This window comes from Podarcis gaigeae (genome assembly GCF_964106915.1).
Source record: "Podarcis gaigeae genome assembly, chromosome: 9".
Lineage (NCBI taxonomy): Eukaryota > Metazoa > Chordata > Lepidosauria > Squamata > Lacertidae > Podarcis > Podarcis gaigeae.
In genome coordinates this window covers 72,816,877-72,843,423 of record NC_139685.1, presented here as the reverse complement: position 1 = coordinate 72,843,423, position 26,547 = coordinate 72,816,877, and the positions used below count along the sequence as shown (strand labels likewise).

At 43.6% G+C, this 26,547-nt stretch overlaps 1 protein-coding gene across 5 annotated transcripts in view; it reads left to right on the top strand.

Annotated features, from left to right (window-relative positions):
• The window catches only part of CTNNA2 (catenin alpha 2), a 542,805-nt gene that overhangs the window by 469,599 nt on the left and 46,659 nt on the right, over positions 1-26,547 (top strand). For all 5 annotated transcript variants that reach the window (XM_083756416.1, XM_083756414.1, XM_083756415.1 and 2 more), the window contains 2 exons: positions 16,221-16,372; positions 24,546-24,659. In XM_083756416.1, coding sequence (XP_083612542.1) covers positions 16,221-16,372; positions 24,546-24,659 — 266 coding nt within the window. The remainder of the gene's footprint in view (positions 1-16,220; positions 16,373-24,545; positions 24,660-26,547) is intronic.

The following is a 26,547-nucleotide window of genomic DNA, read 5'->3' as shown; positions in this document are numbered from 1 at the left end:
CCGCCATCCTGCTGTTTCCCGACCTGGTTTGGATTCCCCGACCTGGGTTTTTTTTGGGGGGGGGGGAATAAAGGGGGGAAAATCCTTTATTCCCCCCCCCCCAAAAAACCTAGGTGTGTCCTATGGGCCGGTGCATCCTATGGGACAAAAAATACAGTAGGCGTCATCAGCATGCAGACCCTCGCTCCAAACCCTGATGACCTCTCCTCACAATTTCATATAGTTGTTGAAGAGCATAGGGAACAAGAATGATCCTGCAGCACACCACACATCAGTTCCCACAGTTTTGAGCAGAAGTCCCCCATTGCTACCTTCTGGAAACAACCTCGGAGGAAGAAGCAGAACCAGGGCATGGCAATGACTCCCATTCTTACCCTCAGTGCCACTCAGTGCCACGGTCAGTGATGCTGAATGCCACAGAGATGTCAAGGAGACTCAATGGAGCTGCAGTCCCTCCATCCCTTTCCTAACAAAAATAATCAACCAGGGCATCTAAGGATCTTAAACTGGATTGAAATAGCACCAGGAGAGTTCTTATCTGAATTCACAAAGATTGATTTCCCTAGTCAAGAGAGACATATCAAGGAAAAGCCAGGGGTACTCAAGACGTTCCAGACAAGTGGAGAAATGGGAAGCATGATTGACTTATGCTCAAGATTGCACCAGCAGGGTAGGGCCACAGGAATATGCTCCTGGCAGCAGTGGTGATGTCAGTTACCTGGAGGAGCAAAGTTGGGGCTTCACAAGAACACTAGTAGTAGCAATGGATTGACTCTGCTAGTGCATCTCCACCCCCTCCAGCCTCCCCACTGCCTTGTTCTTCTCCCTCCTTGTAAATGACAATGACTTTGCAGCTGAGAGGCTATTGCTGTAGCTGCTGCTTACCAGGAAAGCCATTCCTGACCGTATCAGCCAAAATCTCAAAAAAGATTAAAATTTATCTATCACCAATTGTCAAAAGGCCACAGGGCAGTTAAAGTAACATAACTGCATAACATGAGATCAACTCAATGCAAACAAGCAATACGGTTATATAAAGCATAATACTTCCTTCTGAATAATAAGGGAGGGGGGAGCCAAAAGGGTGTCTCTCTTCTCGCCTCTCTGCTTGCTTGAAATGTCTGAAGCACCTCTGGGGTTCCCTTTATGGGGCAGGGGAGGGCCATGCTATAGCTCCTCCCCTCAAGACCTCACCCCCTCTGATGAAGAAAGAGAAAGTTGTGTGACTGCTAGGCAGAAAAGGGGTTGCATAGGAATGGAACTGTAAGATGAAAAGGATGCAAATGTGTAACTGAATACTATTTAGGAGGCTTTTTTGTTTTTAAGATTAGGAAAACATCACTAGATTGGGGAGATGTGTAGTCGGAGGAAGAAAGCAGAGGTAAATAGAATCAAGACATTTAAAACATGCCTCTTGAAAAGTGCCTTTTCTTTTCATCTTCAAAATTTGTGGGTTCCCTCCCTCCCCATAATGTGTTTATATCCTTTTTGTGTTTAGTGGAATGGGATTTCTCCCTCTCCGATCCCTGCCCAATAACATAATGGAAGCCACCGCATGTGTTCTTGGACTGTCTATAGCCTCAGCTGATCCCATCCCTGTTCCCTGGTGTCTCTGGCATCAACATTAGTGACTGTTCACATGCTGCAGATAAAACTTCCTTAAAGTGCTCTTGTCTCATTACTGTCCCCCTTTAAAAAAATAATGCACGGTACTTGATTACCACTTTATGCCAGCCATGAAACTGCAAAGATGCATAAACTCAAATATTTGTGCATTTCAGTGAGACTAAATTGCATCCTCTTAATGAGACAGAATAGAACTCTTAAGATATTCTGACATCTCTTGAATTTCCCCTCCTGTAATTATACACAATGCCAGTTTTCTTTCAACCCCAGCTTAAATGATTAGAATTGCAGGCTACATGTTAGGTGGACCTGGCTTTGTACTCTTAAATTTCCATTTATTCAGATGTATGCCACTCATATTAATAGTGAATGGTTCCGCCTGTCAATTTTTGTCATGGTTTGCTGGGCAATAAAGCAGCTAATTTGCTACTGTGTTCCCCCTTCCCCAAAAGCCAGCCACTTCTATTTAACATACAGCAACGTGTAGCATCACTGTTATAATTTCTATAGCTGTAAAACAGAGTTGATATATCTTGGACTTTACAAATCCTAAATGTGCTTCTCTAGCCAACATTCAGAGAGGCTCGTGAAACTAAGGCCCAATGTCTTTATGCTACTGCTGTAGCGGAAGAGGAAGGGAAAACTGGGGAAAATTAGCCTCATAAGAGATAGCAATGAAGGTTGGGGTGAACCAGGCAACGTCTTCAACTTCCTGTATAACTCAGCTGAGAGGGAAAGTGCAAGGAATTATTCAAACCCCTTAAGCTTTCCTTTCTTGTTGGGGCTGCCTGTGGGATGGAGTCTTAAGGATTCTGATCCAGTTGAGTCAGGCTACAAATATGATCAGGCTAATGGATAGCTGGGCTCCAAGATCTCAACTGATCGGATGTGGCACAATCAAAAGGGATGGAAAGGTTGTCAAAAAATCATCTGTGCAAATTGTCAATGCTCACCGCATCAGTTTTGTAACACATTGAACATACGCTGACAAGCAAGTGGAACATTTTTTGAGATGCAGCTGCAAAAAAGAAAAGAAAAGAAAGGCTAGTGCTGTTTTAGGCTTCATCAACAGAAGCCTAGTGTCCAGGTCAAGGGAAGTAATAGTCCCATTCTATTCTGCCTTGGTCAGACCACACCTGGAATACCGTGTCCATTTCGGGCCCCACAATTTAAGAAGGATGTTGACAAGCTGGAAGGTGTGCAGAGGAGGGCAACCAAGATGATCAAGGGTCTGGAAACCAAGCCTGATGAGGAACGGTTGAGGGAAATGAAGAGAAGCTGCAGCAGAGAGATCACACAGGGCTCTGCAAGCTCTTGCGAGAGATCTCTGTAACACTTGTGTTCCCGCTTCTCCTCGCTTCTCCAGTATTGGCAGTGGCAGTAGACAGGCAACTTAGTGGGATCTGCCACCTTAGGATCCCAGCAGGATCCCACTGCCGGAGGCAAGTGCCTCAGCTGGCCTAGTGCTAAGGCTGGCTCTGCTTATCTTTTCTTTTCATATGTGATTTATTAATTTGATGAATTCCAGCCTAAAAAATCACCCGGCCTAGCAACTTCCTACGTCATTTAATGCCTCATTGTGGAAGACCATTGTGTTAGTGAATGTAGTTATTCAATAGGCCCCTAGTGCAATCCAAAGACACACGTAGCTGAGAGACTTAATTCTGTGCAAGGTGGAATGACAATGGCAAAATCCCCATTCAAAATGGCGTTGATTATCTTAAGAGAGGGATAAATCAGCATGCATTCTGAAAGGTTAAATCATGCTTCTCTTAACAGCCAGAATTGTTGTAATGAAAGTGTGCTTTGCAAAGGAAGAAGAAAAAAAATAACAGTACAGTGCCATACAAAGTAGGAATGTGTGGGCATAATTGAATATGTTTCAAAAGATTTTCCACATAGTCTGTCACGAGTTTATTTTTGGAAAACCTCTGATGAAAGGTAAAATATATAAATACAAAAACACCTTTGATGGATTAAGTCCTGCTTAAAGAGATAGGGAACCAAATATAAATCAAGCAGGAGAGGATTTATCCTGCAAGAGCCTAGAGATTGGTAATACGACTAGCATTGTGTGCTGCAATTAATTAACAGGCACAGAGCAAAGAAGACGAATTCATCAAAAGACAATAGATCCTGGGATACAATTAACAGAAATGGCTTTTAGAATGGCTGCAATACAAGGTCAAAGAGCAGTTACTAGCCTACCCTGTTTTAATAGCAGTGCTTTGTATCTGCTTTGTCTCATATGCCAGCTTCAGCCATATCCAGATAATCACCAGTTGGCCAATGTATTATTATTATTAATAATTTTTTATTGGTTTTACATATATTCACATTACATAACACCATATCCTCTTATTTTATCTCTTTGGCTCAACTGAGCCTAACGGCGTCCCTCCCTCCCATCTAATGGTTTACAAAATTAAACTTTGCATCTTTACATTTTGCTTCATTTCCTTTCCTTGTTATATCATTACCTAAAATATTACATTACGCAACCCGAATAGGTAGCAATTTAACCTTACAAATCTTCAGATAACCCTGCTAATGTTGTTAATTGCTTACAGTTGTCTTTCAAATATAATATAAATTTGTTCCAGTCCTTTTGGAATGCTTGGTCTCGCTGGTTCTGGATTTTTCCCGTCAGTTTCGCCAGTTCTGCAAAGTCCAACAGCTTCATCTGCCAGTCTTCTTCTGTTGGTAACCCCTGTTGTTTCAATCTTTGGGCTAACAAAATTCTTGCTGCAGTTGTTGCATATAAGAACATTTTTTTATCTTGTCTCGGTATCTCTCTACCCACTATCCCCAATAAAAATAGCTTCTGGTTTTTTAACAAAAGGGTTTTAAAACATTTTCTTTAGCTCATTATATATCATTTCCCAGAAAGCTTTCCTCAGCATGGGTCCTTTGTTTCTTTGTTAACTGCATATTGTATGACATTTAACTCATCATTATCTATAATCTTTGTAGCATATGGCATTGCAGAAGTTAATCAAAGCGTGTCAAAGATTTTGTATGGGAACAGTGTTCTTTTAAATATAATATGTATATATCCCATTCTTTGTTAAACTTTTGGTTTGTCTGGTTCCTAATTTTTCTCATCAATTGTACATGGTCAAATAATTTCACCTTGCCATTCCATTTTAGTTGGTATTTTATCTCCCTTCCACCATTTGGCTATCAGCATTCTCGAGGCAGTTGGCCAATGTAGACCATGCAGCGCTAACATCGAGACCAGTTGCTGCAATACACTTTATTTGGTCCTGCCTTTGAGCCTGGTCCAAAAGTGCCAGCTGTTTCAGGATGCCGGAGCTAGACTGCTGATGGGAGCAGACAGAAAACAGCATATGACAACATTGTCTTCACTGGCCGCCCATGCAGCATACCTTAAGGGCAGCCTGACTCATTGTATCCCAGATTAAGCATCATGAATTGTCTCATGTTTCCGAGGTCCAAATCCATTCAGTTATAAGTTGAACATTTTTTGTCTCTGGCCCCATTCTGTGGAACCCTCTTCCAGCAGAAATTCAGTAGACATTCTCACTTTTGACTTTTAGGGATCTTTTGAAGACCCTTTTACTGTGGCAGGCCTTATCCACTGCTTATTTTTGATTAGCCATTCAAGTTTATCTGCATTTTTTGGACTATATAATAGGATTTTAAGATTGCTGTTATGCTGCAGCTGGCTTATCACTACGTAAGGAAACGCTGCATGCATTTACAACTCAAATTACAATATTTATTTATTTATAGTGATTTATCTATCAGAGTATTTAGAAAGCACCAGTTCATATCATATCTCTATCTATCTATCTATCTATCTATCTATCTATCTATCTATCTGTTGTATAATAAAATCATTAAAACACCATAAAATCATAAAATACAAATGACCCACATCAAATCAAATTAATTCTCTAAAAAACCAAAGATGTTTTCAGCAGGCGGCATATCAGAATTTGTAGGTTCCTGTCTGATTTCAGTAGGAACAGTGTTCCATATTACTGGTGCCACCATGCTAAAAGCTTTGGTGCATTATTTTATTTATAAGAATATGTATAAATAATATAGTTAAAGAATGAACAGTTGTTCAGCTCAAAATAAAGCACATAAAACAGAGACGGGGGAGGGGGAGATATAATGAGGGAGAGGAAAAGGGCACAGGAAAGTTAGATCTCTCAGGCTCATTCCTGCAGGATCAGGCCAGATGTACATTTTGCAGAGTCAGGATTAAGAGTGAAGAGCCAGTGACAAAGTGCGAGCAGGAAAAAGACTCGCTGTTAAGGCTTATGCTCCAGTGTAAGAGCCATCAGGTCTGACAAGCTGTATCTAGTGCAAGACGAAAACTTGGTCTGTGGCCAAAGTGCTTGCTCTGTCAGCCAGTGAATCAAGGAAGAAGCATGCATACTGGCACAATACATGAACCACATCAGATCTGGAGGTGGGGACTGTCTTACAAGGTGTTTCTGTTGACAAATCACTCCGTTTCTGCCCTTGTCCCTATGCAGTGCTACCTTGGTTCTCAAACAATTTGGGACCCAAACACTGCAAACCCAGAAGTAAGTGTTCCAGTTTGCGAACTCTTTTCAGAAGCTGAACGTGCTCCGTTTTGCGTGTTATGCTTCCGATTTGAGTGCCACACTTCTATTTTGAGTGTTACACTGAGGTCTGTCTATTTTTGCTATTTATTTTGTATTTTTGTCTTTGCGACTCTCGTTTTTTGTTTTTGTGACTGTGTGGAAGAACCCAGATCAGCTACTGATTGATTGATTGTGTGACTGCAGTACATTGCTTATTGCTTTCATTTTATGGATCAGTGGTCTTGTTAGATAGTAAAATTCATGTTAAATTGCTGTTTTAGGGGTTTTTTTAAAAATCCATTTTGCATTACTTTCTGTGGGAAAGTGCGCCTTGGTTTTGGAACGCTTTGGTTTTGGAATGGACTTCCAGAATGGATTAAGTTTGAGAACCAAGGTGCCTCTGTACAGTATAACTCAGGGATGGGGAATGTCAGACTTCTGGGTCAAATGTGGCCCTCCAGGCTTCTCCATTCAGCCTTGGCACTCTCCCCATACCATACCTCCTCCCTAGCTACACATCTTCCCAGGCCACACCCATTTCTGGATCTGCTTTGCATCCTCTTTGAGTGCTTGTGCCTGGCTGGAATGTGTCCTTGAACTTTGATAATGCTTCTCATTGGCCATAATGGAGGAAAACATATGCACGTGTTTGCAACTGGCAACAAAAATAACATTCAGGTTTGCTGCTCTGCCCCCATTTGTCTCCGGCCCTGCTGACCATGGAGGGTTATCCAGAATGGAATGTGGCCTTTGTGGAACCTAAAAATTATTATTATTATTATTATTATTATTATTATTATTATTATTATTATTACCCCACTCATCTGGCTTGGTTTCCCTATCCCTGGTGCTACATTTTTACATCGTTTTGAAAACTCATGCAAATTATTATCAAAATGGGGAGCACCTTTTACATGGCATAATTGTTTTTTGTGAAGTGCACCCTCTTCCCTGTTTCAGCTCAGCCCTAATATGGTTGATAATTCCATAGCTAATAAAATGTAAGCTGGGAACAAAAATTTGCCCTGAGATCCCTTATGAGCTTCAATGTGGATCAGGGATTCAAACCTGGACCTCGAAGTGTGAGGCTTAGCAGGAGTTTACAGCATGGTTTGGCTTTAGGATGCTTTCAGGACATATTTTGAAGTGAGATTTGATAGTTGCAAAGATTGCTTTTTGAAATAATCCTGCGGGCACATATCCTTGGAGGAAATATGAACTTGTAGACTTGTATGTAAGTTTTCTGGTGATATTCCCATGAGCTGGAGAGTGGAGGAGTAAGGATCATAAGTGGAGTGGATGGGGAAGAGATTCTGAACAAGGAGAGGTGCAACAAACTGAGACTATTTATTCTGGGAAAAGGCGAATAAGAAGAAAACCCGGGAGAGGCACACAGGGGCACAACATGTGCGAACATTTGCATATGCCTTTGTTATTGTTCAGATTCTCCCTGAAAACTCTGAAGGTCTAAACTGACTCTTCAAAACAAGGAGCAAACAAGGAATTTGTCTCCAGATGCTTCAGCGCTAAGTTTGAAAAGTGCACCGAAAGTTGATGACATTCACAACACATCTCTCAATCACTGCCTTTTAAGTGTGTGTGCAATTTATATACTACACACACACACAAAATCTTTTTACAGAAGCATGCAAACACAGAGAAACAATTTGCCTTGCAGATAGGTGAGACTCCATTTTGAAGGCCAAGCTAGGAATGGATGCCACACAGAAGTATATCAATTGCTAGTTTGCCCGTCTCCTACTAAGGCATTTCCACAGGAGTTCAAGCAGATGATTCAAAATATACCTGGTTTAGAGTATAATTCTATGTTTCTAGGCTAATCTGTGCCCTTGCCCAGATGATGATGGATTCCAGTGTCCATCAGCCCCAGCCAGCTGGACCAGTGCTCAAGGATGACAGGACTTGTATACAGTCCAACGAAATCTGGAGAGCACTAGGTTATCCATCCCAGTTCTAGGCATTCTTAATCTAAACCCTGCATATTGTCAAACTAGTCAAAAGTGTACACTCGATTCTTCCTTTGCATCCCCGACTTGAATTCAAGTAAGGGATATTTTCCCTTTGCAAAGTGTGTTCTCCCTCATGGAGAGCACAGGTTGCGGGCGGGGCTGACAAGACACCTCACTGTTACTAGGCAAATGGTTTGGCCATCCTTTAAGCAGGGGCGGGCTGTTACTGGGGAAATCTAGATGTTGCCATTTGTTGATTGACAGCCCTATTTGTTAAATATAGTGCTCGCAGTGAGGAACTTTCTCTTTTCGCTGCTTACTTCGGATCACCCGCCTTCCCTAATTTTAGGCTGTTTGCTTGACCTTGCTATGCCTGTCATGGGGTCGTCTGCTTTGGGGCAGGGGCCTGGTAGGAATTTTGTCCATTTGACTGATTAGTGTGTGCCACTTGGTTTTTGCCTACTGCGTAGCAAATCGTCACAACCTGTAAGGTTTGCGGTTAGGCATTGGTCTTGGAATTGGTTGGTGGAGGGGTATGGATTTGGCTGTGCCTGCCCCTCTAAAATGCTGCTGCTGCAAGGGTTTTCCGTTAAAGGAACCCAGGGGCTCACCATGCTTTTGTCCGAAACCCCCTGGCAAGGGGCTAGGGCCACGCAAGCCCCTGGGAGCATTCTGGGGAGAGGTGAGGCATGATTCCCAGTCCCGTCTCTCTCCCCAGGTGACTCACCCTTTCTGACTTCGCGGGGGGTGCGAATGTCAGAGCTGTCCCCGTGCGGGGGCAGTTAGTGCTACCAATGCCTAAGCAACCACTCACATTGCTGTATTTGAATAAAGTTGTGGCCAAAATTATGCCAAAAACCTTAAACAAAAATTAAGTGTCAATTGTGTTTTTCTTTGGGGGGGGGGGTGTCTTGGGGACCTCGACGCGCAACTGCAATGCAAAGGACAAAATGTTCCTTTGCAGCCATGGCTTGAATTCAATCTGAATTGCAAAGGAAGGATTCGGTGTGCATTTAAGAATGTTCTCCTAGCCCTTTCCTTTGAGGCTGGCTCACTTGATGTCAGGTGATTGACAGATGAGCAGCCCCAACCTCACTGCTCCTACACCCGTCCCCCCCACATCTCCTGGTAAGCAGCAATGAGACAACCCACCAGAGATCAGATTAGTGCCACCGCCCCATCATGTCCCCTCTAGTGGCTGCTAACTATCCTCCATGAATTTCTATAATCCTCTTTCAAAGCCATCTAGGATAATGAACAGCACCATATCCTACAGCAGTAAATTCTGCAATTCACAGTTAATTGCAGTTAATTATGCCTTGTGCGCAGAAGTGTTTTATTTTCTTTATCCTGAATCAATTGACGGTGAATGTTTCTAGGTGATCCTCAGTTAATTGATGAGAGAGGCAGAAAAATGAAACATAAACATAATATCTGGTCCAACGTACCTGTTGGAGGATTACAGAAACCACTGGAATTTCTGGCAAAGCACTGTTGCCCAAATCTAACCAGGACGTATCTACCAAATCGCTAACGTGAAAACTGCTGAAATAGCTAACTGTCTCTCATGGGACTGTATTTATAGTGAAATTTGTTGAACCCCAGAAGGACTTGTATATCAATTTCCAATTGGCAAGATTTTGAATGTTTGTGATATATATGTGGATGTTGAATGCATACTAGATTAATTGCCAGTGTAATACTGTTATGGCACTACTGTTAAAAGCATGCTTTCTTTTAATTATGCCCATAACAATCAGGCTCAAAATGTTGGAAATTAGCCACACAAAGCCTTTTATATCAGATTTAAATGTAATAAAACTTGCATGAAATATTTAGAATCCTCTGGCATGGAATTTACCATCCTCATAGAATGAGACTTTGCCAAATACTCCAAGCTTAATAAAATGTCATATTTAATTCTTCATTTTTCCCATTATAATTCAGAAACGAAGGCATTCCCCCCCCCCCCCATAAAAGAACTCTGTGGTCTTGATAACCAGTTGGGTCATTTTCAGTTTCAAATAATTACATTTCCATGTGGGCAGTGTTGTGTTGCCAGAGATGAATTTTTTCCTCTTTGGAAAGTGCCAGTTTGAGCAGAAAAAAAATCATTCTGAATGGATACAAATAGCTCTGAAATCTGTTGTTGCTTGTGTGCTAGTTTCCCTTCAACATGATTTGTATTCTCTTGGATTTGGGTTTTTCCATTTACCTTTGGGTGTTTCTTTTGATCATATCTATATTATTGCCATTAATAATTATATTTATCAATTGCCTCATGTGTAAGCAAGCCTCTGGATGATGTACAATGACATAAAAAGCAAAAGCAAACAATTTAAAAACACAGCAAAATACAAACTGTTCAGAATAAAACTAACCAACAGCAACAAATGGCTTGCCACCTTGGCTGCCTTTGCAGAAAAGACAAGCAGAATGATTAACTCAATCATCATAGTAATATAAAATCCATGGTTGAATCCGACTAAGGCCTGCTACAGCCCATAGAAGATTGCAATCGGTCTCCTCTGAGTAGAGCTTAAGCCAAATGCAACTCTAAAAACTCCACTGTGAAGGCTCAGGCTCACCCAACTGGTGAAACAGACTAAAATTAGACAGTATTAAATATCATTGAAGTGTTCTAAGAGGTGTTAAAAAGCCTGGCAGAAAAAGGAGGTTTTTCTTTTGGCACCCAAAAAACACTGTGGTAACCAATCCTCTTTTTAGGGTCCTCATTCCACTGGCTGGTAGTTAAGAGGGGGTGTGATATAAATAGCAATATGATGGAGCACTTTCCTCGGGGTTGTAGCCCATAATAGTCCTACTCAGAGTGGACCCATTGCAAGGACTGACTGTTGCTGACTGTTGATTGTTTTCAATGAGTCTTCTCAGCGCTTAGTTGGCTACAACCCCATATCTTTTATGGTCACTTTTAATTTGTGGTGTAAAAAGTTCCAAATTATGTATATTATCTGTTTTATACATTGTGTGCTTAAATGTCAGTTAGATCAATTTATGCATATATAGAGAGAGAGACAGAGAGAGAGAGAGAGAAAGAGAGAGAGAGAGGTGCCAAACAGAATAAATTGGCCACATCACTGTGATCACCTGTGAGCTCCCGTTGTTCGGTCCCAGCTCCTGCCCACCTAGCAGTTTAAAAGCACATCAAAGTGCAAGTAGATAAATAGGTACTGCTCCGGTGGGAAGGTAAACGGCCTTTCCGTGCACTGCTCTGGTTCGCCAGAAGAGGCTTAGTCATGCTGGCCACATGACTCAGAAGTGTCTGCGGACAAATGGCCGCTCCCTCGGCCTATAGAGCGAGATGAGCGCGCCAGAGTCGTCCGCGACTGGACCTAATGGTCAGGGGTCCCTTTACCTTTACCTTTTCAGGCTTGTAGGGTAGTGGCACCAGTGACTCAAGTCTCGGTCATTTTCCTATTTGTTTATTTTTCTTTTAATGAATTGGTAGAACACTCAGTCGCAAAGCACCCTTCTATATTATCGTAAAATCAAATATACAATTTGTTCTGTGTTTTATGGCTTTAATGATTTCATTGTACACGGCCATTGCATGTTGATGAAACTGCCATTTGTAAATACTCAAATAAAGAAATGAAGGAGGGGAATATATTCATATTTTTGGAGGGGGCGGGCAGGCGTTTCAAATGCTGGTTTTCATGCCCTGCATTGTTTCAAGTTGTTGCACTGCATAGAACGTAGAAGCATTTAAAGTGCACATTTTCCCATGCATATTTCCCGGGTGCCAGCAGAGCTCTCACGCTGCATCAAGTAAATAATCCCTTTAAAATATTCAGTGCTTTAGTCTCTTATTGCTGTGCCTTGGGCTGCAATTTCCCTGGTCTTCTGCATATGGCCGAGCTAGAAGGCCATAAAGCACATGGGGCCATAAAACATGTGGAACTTGCCCCTCCCCAACCGGTTTCTTCTCTGCTCTTTGATTTCCGTGAATCTTCAGTGCTTGGATCAAAGCTGATGTTAGACCAAAAGTGCCTGTTGTGGCTGGTTGCTGTGTCTGGAGAACAGAACATTAATGGGGCCACGAGGGAAGAGAAATGATACGTTGTCTACAGTTACTATACATATTAAAACTAAACAAAAATGGAAGGGGGTATTACCCAGGATGTGAAATTACGAGATAGTTAGTTGCCTTGCTGTTTAGTGGTTGTGCACCAGTCTGATACATGCATTGAAAAGCAAAGTAGGATAAGCCTAGAATGGCCCCTACCCACGCTGAGAAAGGCAGTACCCCACTTTTGGGGGTGTAAAGAATGTGGGTGGGGGAGTTCCGGACAATAAGGGTGAAAACAGCACAACTCTTGCATTAAACTGGAACACCAGTTTCATGTATTCCTTGATGTGCTTTCTGCAAAATTCTTGCCAAACTTTTGTGCCAGTTTGAAGTGAATTGGACAACGTTGGGTGTTGGGGTGACCCCGTGGTCCCTGGGATTGAGGGTCTATTGCCCAGTTTGTGGAGTGCTGCAAAACCTTTGCCACAGTTTTGTGCCAGCTTGGATGGAATCAGACAATTTTGGGTTTTGGGGTCATACCCATGACCCCCATTTTGAGTGTAAATCATTTCATTTGTGGGGCGCTACAAAATGTGGGGTTTTTGCTACAAAATGATTGCAAAACTTTGGCACCTGTTTTAAGGGGATTCCAGATACTGTATTCGGATTTGTAGTTAATGAAGCTCATAGGCCTTATGGATTTAGGCTGTCGAGCAAAAGCATGCCATTTAAACTAGGCAGCTGCTGTCCACCCCTTCTGTCCCATTAGCCAGTTTGGCCCCATCTCTCATCCCTCCATCTCTGTGTCACAGTGCAGGCCCCGTTCCCCCATGCTGCACTCAGCAAGCATTCCCCATTCTTCCTCCACCACTTTAGTGCAGCAATTTAAAACCAACAAGAAAGAAAATTGGGAGGCATCTAAGGAAACAGGTGTGGATGCATAAGGAGCTTACAGATGAGCTGAGATTTAAGAAGGCCATGTATAAGAGATGGAAGAAAGGGGAAATCACAAAGGGGGAGTAAACACAAGCAGTCAACATTTTTAGGGGGTTGGACTATATCAACATGGTCTGTGTTTGTGGTTTGGGAGCTGCACGGTCAAGGGAAAAACAATGCTCTCCAAGGTGTAAAGACTGCGGAGAGAATAATTTGGTGCACTCTTCCCACCTTGGATCAAATCTATGCTTCCAGGTGCCATAAGAAAGCTGCAGAGATAGTGCAGGATAGTGCACACCCCGGAAATGATCTCTTTCAGCTTCTGCCTTCTGGAAGAAGGTAGAGGGTTATAAAGACTAGGATTAGCCGCCTGAGAAACAGTTTCTATCCAAATGCGATTTTGGTTTTAAATGCAGTGTAAGGAGTCTCTATGGGAGTATATTGTATTTTAAAAATGGGCTATCAGAGTTTTTAGGGGGCTAAGCAGGTTGGAATAGCTGGGATAGCAGGCGTGTTGGTTTTGAATGTCTTATGTAGTTGGCTTTTTTTCAAGTTCTTTGTTCTGTATGGGACAATGACAATAAACACTATCGTATTGTATCGTATCGTAGATGACCCTTGGGGTTTCTTCCACCTCTACATTTCCTTGATTCTATTAAAACTGTGCCAGCTGCAGGTAAGTTCAGGAATTTGTAAAAGTGTGCCGGCCTCTCCCCACCGCTCTTTTAGGTAGCCCCTTTCCAAAATGGCAGGTGTCGACACGCTGAGCACACCGACTAAGAAGGCAGCGCTGGGAAAGATGTGCCCACTGAGGCATTATAAAGTATGTCAGCAGAGAGAGGAAGGCTGGCAAAATTAATTTCATTTTGGATAGATTAAGTCCTGTAGCAGGCTTTACTCCAGTGAGTCATGTTCGGAGCATAACATTTAATGTAAGAGCTGCTCCTGCCAAACTGTGCACAAAGCAAGTGTCTCGAATCATGCAAAGAGCTCAGTAATGTGAAAGGAGGGGGTTCAAAGTTGCTGCCACTTTGTTTTTCCAAACATAAAGGAACAGCACCCTGCCCCCAAACAACCGTATTGTCTTTTAAAGAATGCAAAGTGTGCTTCGGGGGTATTTTTTCACTCCAAAAAACAATAATTGAATACACATTATCGTCACTTCTAAATATGTTAGCACCATAACCTGATCATTAAGATAATGCGACTTTTGAAAAGCATTTATTAAAGAGCATATCAGGGGAGGTGGAAGAGGTTCATTATGTAGGCCTCTCAGCTGCCAGCTCGGCCTGTTAAGTCTTTATACCAGCATCATTCTCATCACGGTTTTTGGGATTTTAAAAATCCCCTTTTATTGCATCCTGCACAACTTAAGTTTCCGGGGGGAAGGGGAAGTGGGCAAAAGAAGTTGGATGAATTAAGAAACGGGAGAATGTAGAGGGAACCTGGGTGCATCTCAGAAAAAGAAGGGATGTGGTTCCGTGGTAGAGCATCTGTTTTGCATGCAGAAAGATTCAGGTTCAATCCCCAATGGATTCAGATTCAGGTTCAGTCCCCAATGGGAGAGGATCTGCCTGGAGCCCCAGAGAGTCTCTGCACAGTCAGTGTAGACAACACTGGACTGCACTGGTTCCCCCACACAGAGTATACTAATGCTGGACATCAGCCCTGTGTTCAAACAAGTTCCTGTCCTTACGATCCCCATTTTCACAGGATTGTTCATTGCTATTAGCATTTCTGTGCAAGTCAGCAGAGAAGTCTTCTAAGATTTATGTGTGTGTGTATTTTCCAGCTATGAAAAAGCCAGAGCAAGGGTATATATTGCTGAAATAAATATTGAATGTGACCATTATGCATATATTCATAAACTATGTATGCACGCCCCAACCATTAATATTGGGAACTGCTCACAGATAACCATTAGCATCTTTCATGCTCTACACACTGCTGGAAATAAGAAACTGGTGGGTCTTCCATGTACTTCTCGTGCATCAGGGTTCATCGTTGTAAGGAACAATCGTCGTCCTTGTTCATGGCGAGCTACGCTGTGGTTTGTTAGTTAAAATGACAGTGGGCAGTGGGTTTCTTGGCTCATTTTTTCACAAATTAAGACAACTGTGTTCTGTAAGTTCAAATTGTCATTTTACAAACATGATATGGAGTAGCCAAGATGACTATTGTTCAGTTCAATAAAAACAGCCTCTGGCCTGCCTACCTGCAGTTTTCGCTTGGCATGGTTTGTGAGAGTGTACAGTAAATTGCTTACTTTTTTTACATGGCATGGATGTTGACAAACAGAAAACTGTAGCAGAGGTAGCAATATTACTATTACTATTATCCACCACCACATTATGTACATTTTAATTTAACTTATTTAATTTTAGATAATAAAATTATGAATTACAGGCTGTACTGATCCAATCTAAACTAAAACAGCCACTCCCCACAACAGCCCTGTGAGGTAGTTTAGGCTGAGAGGCAGTAACTGACCCAAGGTCACCCAGGGAACTTCAGGACCGAGTAGAGATTTGAACCTTGGTCTGCCAGGTCCTAGTCTGACACTCTAACCACTACACTTCACTGTCTCCCTGAGTCAAGCCCTTCTACTTACTTGGCATCTCTATGTCATTTTAAGGTTCTCAAAACACTTTGCATACATTATGTCAACACCCTTGACAATACTCTTGACAGGGATATCAGCATTAGCACCCCCATATTACAGATTGGAGTAGTGAGGCTGAGAGAACAGTCTCACTTGACATAGGAGTTATAGCTGTTTGGGACCATTTTTTTTCCTGACTTGAAGCTACGCCATCATAAGTTTGCAAGTTCTTTGTCACGTAGACTCTGTGTTGGTAGAACAAGAGGTTGTTTCATTCACCTCAGAGAACCGCACACCTCTCCCCTGTTGGTGTGAAACTCTTCGGCAAAGTTCCCTGTTTCCTGATTTCTGCGGCAGCCGCTAATTCCGGGCCTGCTGGAAAGTATTAAAGCCCAAGGGCAAGGAAGGGAGGGAGTGCGGAATACATGAAAGGCAGCCTGTGTTCTCACAGCTTTTCATTTGGTTTAATCTAGTTATGCCACGTTTTGCCGAACAAGTTGAAGTCGCCATTGAAGCCCTGAGTGCGAACGTCCCACAGCCGTTTGAAGAGAACGAGTTCATAGACGCCTCCCGCTTGGTTTATGATGGAGTTCGCGACATAAGGAAAGCTGTTCTGATGATAAGGGTACGTAAAGCGCCGGGGGAAGTGAAGTGGCTTGGACCAAGAGGGGACATATCATGGCAGGCAGAAGGGATATGAGAACAATTTGGCATTCGCATGATGCTGTCATCCACGAGGTTCGTTGGGCGCCAGAATAAACGTGGAGCAGAGACGGCAGATTAAGTTTGTGTGTGAAATCTCTCTCACTAAAGAAAGAAAGAAAGAAAGAAAAAGGTTTAATTTGTTTGATTCTTGCATTTGTGTTTCTTCTTCCATCATAGCTGTGTTTTGTCTTACAACAACCCAGTGAGGAAGATCGAGATGAGAGGGAATATCTTAAACCAGGAACCTCATGACAAGATGCTCTCTTTTGTGGACTATTTGGCTCATCCAGACTTCCCTTTGCACTGTGCTTTCCAGACCTAGGTCTTTACTTTAAAGCTCCATGTCCAAGCATTGCGGTATTTTTTTGTCCCAGAGCTTTCCCTGGGAAAGCCCATGTTTTATCATTGAAGCGGAGCAAACAGTAATCCATAGTAAACCTAATTGCCATTTGCTCTGATTCAACGGTGAATGGCAGGTTTTCCCGGGGAAAACAACAGGACAAAAACAATAAGGCTTAGACACACAGCTTTAAAGTCCAGGCCTGTGCTGAGTTATGGGAGCTGGCAATGAAAGATTCTTCCTGGGTGAATGTAGCTGGACAGCTTTCTGGGTTCTTTCTAACCATATTGTCTTACAAATGATACTCACGGCCATGCAATTGTATTTTACCAGATTTGCTCAAACACATCAGGCCCATTCTAAATGTTGGTCGTAATTGGGATCCTCTTATTTACCCGTGGACAAAATTATATCAAAAAAGTAGATAAGAGGAGAGAGATTTAAGGGAGGTCTGGAAATGGTGAATCTACAGTTTAGCCATGATCAGATTTATTATTTATTTGCTTGCTTGCTTGTTCATTTATATCCTGCCTTTCCCCCTGACTGGGACTCAAGGTGGCTTTACACAAATTAAAACAACACAAATAAAATGCAAAAAGCTAAAAGCATATCATAGAATCAGAGGAGAGCCAGTCTAGTCTAAATACTGATCAGCATTTGAAAGCCAAACATGTGCAACACCCCCCCCCCTTTTTATGCACACACCCTTCTTTGGCGTAGAAATTGCACATTTCAGTATCTGGTTTTACTATAGTTCAATTGTGTAATGAAGATTAGAACCAATTGTGTCTGTTTGATGTACGTATGCAGCTCAGGGTATGAGATAGGTGTTCTTAATATCTAAATGAATAAATAAATTAACTTGCTGCTCCACTGAACCTCCACAGGGATGGTTTTCAGCGCCTATTCAAGTAAGGAAACTGTCATTTCAACGTTGACTAACCAGTTGATTTGATTTTATCAGGCATTCCTTTCCCCTCTCCTTAATAAACGATAAACAGCGTAATAAGTGAGGGAATGGTTTTGCATGTGGCTTTCTAATGTTGGCCTTACCAGCTTGATAAAAATCCTGAACGCTCCTTCAAAGCCAAAACAAGTTGTGTCATCTTAGAGCAGTAGTGGGGAACTGGGCCCAGTGGGTGGGATCCTTATCCCTGCAGGTCACATTTGAAGGTGGGTAGGGTTGCTGTCAATCCCCTGATGTCACAATGTCAGGAGCCCCATTTTCACCCTTCCGGTGCTTTGAGACCCCGACTATGAGCTCAGAGCAGGGGGAGACAACCTGCTGCTCTCCAGACGTTGTCAGACTTAGCAACTTCCATCATTCCTGACCACTGGCCAGGCTGCCTGGGGCTAATGGGAGTTACAGTCCAACAACCTCTGGATGGCCCTGTGTTGACTATCCCTCACAGGTAATATGGTTGTGTGTGCCTCTTATACTTCTAAATCCCATGGTCCAACGTTTCAGAGAATGGGGCATACACAATTTGGAGTCACTAAACTGGTGCTCAGATCTAATATGAAGATATAGAGACATAAAGGTAAAGGTAAAGGGACCCCTGACCATTAGGTCCAGTCGTGGCCGACTGGGGTTGCGGCGCTCATCTTGCTTTATTGGCCAAGGGAGCCGGCGTACAGCTTCCAGGTCATGTGACCAGCATGACTAAGCCGCTTCTGGCGAACCAGAGCAGCGCATGGAAACTCCGTTTACTTTCCCGCCGGAGCGGTACCTATTTATCTACTTGTACTTTGACATGCTTTCAAACTGCTAGGCTAGCAGGAGCAGGGACCGAGCAACGGGAGTGCATCCCATTGCAGGGATTCGAACTGCTGACCTTCTGATCGACAAGTCCTAGGCTCTGTGGTTTAATCCACAGTGCCACCCGCGTCCCTTATATAGAGACATAGATATAGATAAAGACACAGGTCTTTACATTAAGCCTTACATGAGGAAGATGAGGTGACCGCTTCGGGCAGCAGGCTCCACAAGGGCAGCAGATGAATGAATCGCATTGCCCGCTGCTGCTGCAGTGGCACCAACAGCTGTGGCTCACTCTTTGTGACTCACCTCCTTGGCAGCCCCTGGCCGCCTGCTACTGGTACAGTGGCCTCTTGGCTAATAGTGGCACTGCTGGTCTTCTCCCACCCTTGTTTCCAATCTAGATCTTTATTCCCCCTTTGTTCCTGATGAAGATCTTCACTCGCCCCTTCTTCCCAGGTGGGGAGAGCACCATTTTGCAATTCGCCTCAAGTGCCAAAATGTCTTGGGCAGCTCTTTACATACATATAGATACGGTACTTAAATAGACTCAAATTCTTAGATAGGAACATAGATATATTCTGAGCTATTCGTTCAGGCACTGTAAGTCTCATGTTTCCCTCTCGTTGTGCCTCTTTAGACTTTTTCTGAAAACCTGCTCATTGAAATGATTTGTAATCTCATCAGGCTGTCTGTCAGAGGCATTCATTGTCCCACTATAATTGTTCAGGGTACACATCACGGAACAAAGAAAATTATCTGAGATATTTGTCTCATGGCACGTAGGAAATAAAGCCTCTTTTAAAAAAACTACATGAAGGGTTCTCCCTTCCTGCAACTTTAATAAATGGGGGGGGGGGGGAGCCTTGCCTCCGTTTTGCTACATTTCAGTGATCTGTGGAAGAGAATTGGAAGAGTAAAGAAATAATAATATTCTCTTATGGGGCTTGGGAATCCATTCCCTACTGAACATTGCAGGGTGGAATACTTCCAATGTCATACATTTAGTTGGTAGATTTCAGCTGTTGAATTTGAAATGGAAAGTAATAGGCTAACTGCAAGGCTTCTTCCATCACTCCATAGGCATCCTGGTAGATATTCTTTTGTCACACTAACTCATGGTGTTTCCTCTGGATGTTGTTATAATGAAACCTGCTGGAAAAAAGCTCAAGACTACACACATGCACAGAGAGCGAGAGAGAATTTTCTCCACTCCTTTGTCTCATTTTTCAATTGTCCGAAAGTCAAGCAATTGTGCTGGATGTCTCTCCTGCTGTCCCCTGGCAATGCTTTTGTGTTTCTTAGATTTGATCACTGAAACTCAGGGAGCGCAATCCATTTGAACAGTGACATGGACTCTGAACGACGTGTGTGTGTTTTAGCACACCCTTCATCATGCTTCCTTTCTTGAGCAGAATCCTGCACAGTTTTTTTATAGCATGCAGTGAAGATAGCTGGAGACTTTTCACCTTAGTCCACTGGAGCAGGCTGCTTTCTGCTGAGTCTGATCTCTGCTCCTTCCAGCTCAGTATTCTATGCACAGATTGGCAGTGGCTCCCTGGGGTTCCAGGAAGGGGTATCTCACAGCCTTACATGAAGATGCTGGAGGTTGAACTTGAGAGCTTCTGCATGGAAGGCAGAGGCGCTACTACTGAGCTATGGCCCTTCTCTACTGCTTCCCACTCTAGTAAAGCCAGAATGGACGAATCATGTGGGAGAACCAAGAACATGCAGAAAGAGCTACTCTAGCATCAGCCTCATATTGCTTTTTCGATATCACATGATGCTGCTCATGTAAATTGGTCTCTCCTAAATGCTTCCTTCATTCCTAATGAGACCACAACTGGTTCACTTATAGTTCCACTAGAGCACCATCAAAGATCACACTGTAGCTTCAGATGCTGCAGCCCAAGGCTGCAGATGGGATGCTGGCAATAGTGCGAGTGACAACATGCCCACTTGATCCCTGCCCATCCCAGCTGAAAAAATCTATTAGGAGATGACTGACTGGGTGGGTCCAGGAGGTGGTTAATGCCCCAATGGGGGATGGAGTTATGCTCACCACCATGTAAGAGGCGATGGTGTGATTCCTCTTGAAGAAGCCCTCCCTCGATCCAGAGGTTTTAGAAAACTCTTGTCCAGTCTCTCATATTCCATTCCAAGGTGATTAAGAGAATGGAGCGAGTGAGCTGCAGGTAAGCTTGGAGGAAGCAGGCTATCGAAGTCCATTCTAGTCTAGTTACAGGACTGGATTTTGCACCAAAACAGTCTTGGCTGCCTTGATGGATGTCCTTATTGGGAGAGAGACAGCGGGAGTCCGACCCTGTTGGTTCTCCTGGACCTCTCAATGTCTGTCAACCATAGTCTCCTACTAGGAACTACTTATTGAGATGGCAGTTGGGGGTACAGTATTACAGTGGTTCTCTTCCTGTCTGCAGGAGCACTATCAGTAAGCAATGCTAGGATACAGGCGCTTTCCCCTTCATTTTTTTAGTTGTGGGGTCCCACAACTGTCCATTCTGTCTCCTAAACTATTCAACATTATATGGGACCATTGGGAGCTGTTGCTCAAGGATTTGGAGAACACTACCATCACTATGCTAATGACAACCACTTCAGTATCTCCATTCCATCTCAATCAGAAGACGATATGCAAGTGGAAGGAATTATGGGTTAGATCTGGGCAAAAAAACTGAGCTGAATCCTGATAAGACAGAGATGCTATGGGTTAGTTCTCTGCGGGTCTAGGAATTAGGTGTACAACCTGTTCTCGGAGGGGTTACACTTCCCCTGAAGGAACAGGTTCGTCGTCTGGGAGTGCTCCTGGCTTCCAACTTGTCTCTGGAGTCTCAGGTGGCTTCTGCAGCCAGGAGTGAATTATGGCATTCATCTCAAAGCAGCATCAGGCCAGGCTTTCCCAGTCCAAATAGGCCTGAACCCAGGCAAGCAACAGTTTTGAAGAAAGCAACTCTTGTAGTAGCTTTCAGTAGGCAAATTGTGTTTTACTTATAGGCTGAACCAGGAACTTGTTGATGCCTGTGAAAAGGAAAGTAGGAAGTACAAAAAGATCAGCCAGATGTATAAAAAGATTAAGTCCTTAATAGGCCAGGGAAAGGCCTAATCCTTACAGTAGCTTTCATGTCAGACTTGCCTCCTAATATAAATATCATTGCTAATGACCAGATGCTCTGTTGCTAGTTAACATTCCACATCTATCCATTATGAAATGCTCTCCATCTTAGTAAACTCTGCAGAAATGGTTGGTGCAAATTAAATACTCAAATCAACATGGTATTTCAGCGGAGGATCATTTTTTGATATTCAAACCCCCCCCCCCAATAAATGAATCCCCAGAATGCCAATGAAAATGTGCCATAAGCAGAACATAGGAGTCTGTTAAGGCGTACTGTTCCAGGATTGCACCAGATGACTGTAGCAAGAGAGCCTATCCATATTCACGCTGGCATTATCAGGGTGCAAAAAAGGAAGTTTATCCCCTCCTGCAAAAAAAAAAAAAATAAAAATACCCAATCACCCCAATATTTCTGGTTTCATTCCTGTTCGTGGTCCTTCTGAGTATCAGATTTGGCTACAAGACAAAAGGTAGCCCCATCAGAGTGAGGGCAACCCTTCCTTCCCTCGCTCTGAATGGGATAACATTTTTTGTTGAAGTCATCACTGAAACAGGGTGTATATTAGGCCTATCCAGCAGATTTGGCTGAACCCCAAAGTGATTCAGGCAGATCTAGGCTCTGGCTGACTTGGGTGGAGACAGCCCTGGATAACCGCAAGCCAGGTTGGGCCTCCCAGAGTCATCAGGGGCTGTCGGGATGGGGCAACAGGTGGAAAAAAGGAGACTTAGCTATGCACAGTTGTCCCAAGCAGAGGAACACACACACACACACACACACAGTAAAAGTGAGCAGGATCAAGCCTTCTGCTCACCAGCCAGGTGCAATCCTGTGGGTTTCAGGAATCTGCTTCACCAGCATGTTTCTCATGCTGAACATGTTGGGAAAGCAGACCCCATCAGGGCTGGATCCTTCTCTCACCAGCTGGTGGGCAGAATATTCAATCTTGCTGGCTGTGGGGGTCCCTTAGTCCCTTAGTCACTACACAACACAAGTTCATCCCATGAATTTCCAACAAGACAGAATCCTATGAATTTGTGACCTGGCAGAGGCCTGAGGGAGGGTGCCTGTCATTGTTAATTGTTGTTTGGTTGCAACAGGGGTGACAAACAGAGGCTTCTCTCCGGCTGTCCCTGTACTACAGGCAATCGATGTTGCTTGTGCCTGCAGAAGAAAACCATGGAAAAGTGCAGGAGCATTGCAGCAGTGTCAGGGGTTCACTGTTTGTTTGAATCATGCAGGCCTTTGGTCTCCAGCAGTCACTGTTGGACCCCCTCAGGTACTGGGGCGCAGCCTGCCTCCATAGGGGGACGGATCAATGAGTATGTTTCAGATAAGAGAGAATGGCTCTCCTCTCCCCTTCTTGCTGGGATAAGGTTACCTTGACTGTTTTCTTCTTATGTGTGCAGAACTCCTGCTGATTTCATGTGGGAGTTAAAGGGAGAACGGCAAGAATAGCAGAGCACATTGTGTTGGGGGAAAGGGGTGTTTGTCCTCTCGTGCACTTTGAAAACAGCATAAAGCTATCTTAGCAATCGAGAGAGCTTTCTGGCTTTTATTTTTGGCCCCGATATCCTGTGGCTTGACATGCCTTGACACAGCATACACACACCCCATGCACCATGAAATAAATGCCATTGCCTTATTCCAGCTTGCCGGGGCCCTTTTTAAGGCAGAGGGCATCTGCAGCCCTGAAACCCTAAAAATGTTCTAGGATGTGTGGAGGAGGTAAAACTTGACAAGAACATCGACTTGACATCGTTCAACCTGGACACTGAGGTCCAGCTCCGAGGGCCTTCTGGCAGTTCCCTCACTGCAAGAAGTGAGGTTACAGGGAACCAGGCAGAGGGTCTTCTCGGTGGTGGCGCCCACCCTGTGAAATGCCCTCCCATCAGATATCAAGGAAATAAACAACTATCTGACTTTTAGAAGACATCTGAAAGCAGCCCTGTTTAGGGAAGTTTTTAATGACTGGTGTTTTAATGTATTTTTAATCTTTTGTTGAAAGCTGCCCAGACTGGCTGGTGAAACCCAGCCAGAAGGGCAAGGGAAGAATGAATAAATAAATAATCCAAGGAGGATTCCCATTTCCTTCACCTGTACTGACCTGGGGGTGTTGCACATCTTGTCTGCCACCTCCTGCTGCAAAGTCCCTTGCATCACCATAGAATAATAGAATTGCAGAGTTGGAAGGGACATCTAGTTCAACCTCTGCTTAAAAACCTCCAATGAAATCCTCAATCTCCCGGGGGAGTCTGTTCCACTGTCGAACAGCTCTTGATCTGCCTAGTAAAATAAATGAACAAATTACACTTCAGAATGTGTCCAGTTTAAATTTCTCTTTTCTTTTCAAGTTCCTAGTTCAAGGTGCCTCCCTAATCTCTTGAAAGATTTTTGCAATCAGTTTGGTGTGATAATATTATTGGGTCTTCCTTTTCCAGAGACCAAAAACAATTATTTTGAAATATTATGCTTGGGGGGGGGGGTTGGGGGCTGATGGGACACAGGTCCAGTGGGTGTTAGTTTGCAAAATGTATGTTCACCCCGTTAAGAGAAAACCACAGCAAGGTGACGAGGAATGCCAGTTGTAAAAGAACAGGGTTGGAACAGCTTCATTTTCTTTCTTTCTTTCTTTCTTTCTTTCTTTCTTTCTTTCTTTCTTTCTTTCTTTCTTTCTTTCTTTGACAATTCAATTTGGGGTTCTGCCTGCCTTTGCAGACAAGTTAATTTAAAATAAGGGGAGGACAGTGTTCTTTGGGCAGGTAGTTGATGAGATAGCGTTTTCGTTGGTTGGGGTTTGTTGGTATCCTTTGTAAGCCAGCCACCTCTTCTCGTCTCTTTCTTGCTCTGTTTTTAAATCCAGACTCCCGAAGAGCTAGAGGATGATTCTGACTTTGAGCAGGAAGATTACGATGTTCGCAGCCGGACGAGTGTTCAGACTGAAGACGATCAGCTTATCGCCGGCCAGAGTGCAAGGGTGAGTGTAAAATCTGTGCAACACATTAACACAGCTTCAGATTCCTCAGGGAACATGTGCTCTCTCGCAAGCTGAAAAGTCTGAACGTGACTGCAGACAGCGGAGTATCAGTTTGGGTCCCCTAGCATCTGAAATTATTTATGACACAGGCGTTCAGTTGACTCGAGAAGTTTATTGGAAAAGAAAAGTTTCACAGAGCTTATGCAATGCTTGATTCCCCCATGATGAAGGTTTACACCAGGAACGAAGGAATCTCGCTTCCAGCACTGAATGAAGTGCAACTGTTCAGAGGGCCAAGATTTCCTATAGCCTTAGAGCAAGATTCTAGATCTCACGGAGCAAAAAGTCACAGAGCTGTCATATGTTTGCTCTCTATCGTGACCATTCTAGATTTGGGCTTCTTGGGCTATATTTGGCACATTTCAATGTTTATTTGTTTTTAGGGGGCAAATGGGGTGTGGTAGGGGGAGAGCTTTACAGTGATAGTGTGTCACTACTTCACATCCTTTATACTGCTGGAAGGTTGCAGTTGATCACAGGTTCCCATTGCATGTTGCATATATAAGATCAGAAGACAAACCCTGCTACCTGGGTGAGTCAAAAGCTCCATCTAGTCCTGTTCTCATAGCAGCCAATCAGATGCCTGTAGGGAAGCCCACAAACAGGAAGAAAGCACAATATCTCTCTCCCCAGTCATGATCCCCAGGGCATACTGCCTCCAACACTTGCAAACATGTCAGAGGCAGATGACTTTGGAAGGGGGGGATGCCAGAGGCTGGGCTGAGGAGGAGGAATGGTGGAGACCACCTCCCCATCCTGACCCTTCCAGGGAGGAGGAAGAGGAAGACATGATAGATTACAACAGCGGTTTGTGAGAGGTCACAGCTCAGAGGGGGAAAGTTGGGAAATTAGGAAGAGGAGGAGCAGGCAGAGTCGGAGCAGCAGCTGGCTGACACGTTGTCACTAGAAAGTATTCCAGACCCTCCATCTCCCAGAATCTGGCGGGCCTTGAAAGTAGGAGAGCAAAGAGCTCAAAGACAGAGGGCATGTAGCAACACCCATAGAGGAGGTGATGGTGATGATGAATGAGGAAGTGGGAGAAACCGGGGTGTGGGTGGGTGTGGAGTTTCACTCAGGACAACACCATTATCCAAGAGGATGGGTTCTATGGCTTCTCTCTGTAAAGTCTGAAATGAAAAAGGCCTGTAAGAAACTTTTACTTGTCTTTATACTTTCCTGGGCAACCAACCAGGAGTTACTGACAGCATCCTGACACATGTGCACATGTCCTACACAGTGAAGTATGTGTGGTTTTTTCTTACCTAGAGGTAGAAGATCAACAGTTGAAATGAGATGCCCTGATTCTGCCCTTCACTGTGTTTCTTCGGAATGCGCTCCAGCTGTGAGCAGGCAGAAAATGAAAAAATTTTAAACCACTGAGGACACACAGTGTGTGCCACACTCCACGAAGTTGTCCATTAGTCATGGTTTCCAGTCTGTTAATTTGTCTTGGAGAACTGTTGCACATTGCTGAGTCATCTCTGCAAATCTAATTGCAGCGGAAGACGCTTGTTACTGAATCAGGGCAATTCTACCAGGGTAATTGTTTCATGATAAAGCGAAGATGCTGTCCCAGGTGACCTTAACATATGCAAGGAGACTGCCTATTAAGTTGACAAGTGACCCCGGCAGACGGAGATGCTTGAAAAGTGAGGCTTGTTGAACCCTCGGGGTATTTCCACTCTTGGATTAATGGTTTACCTTTTGCTAAGTAGCCTGCAACAGCTGAGATAAGAAACTGTGTTATTTTAGGCCAGAATCCAGAGGCAGACACTATCCAGAAGTATGAAAATGCAGCTCTGTTGATGAGTTTTTCCATCGTTAGTTC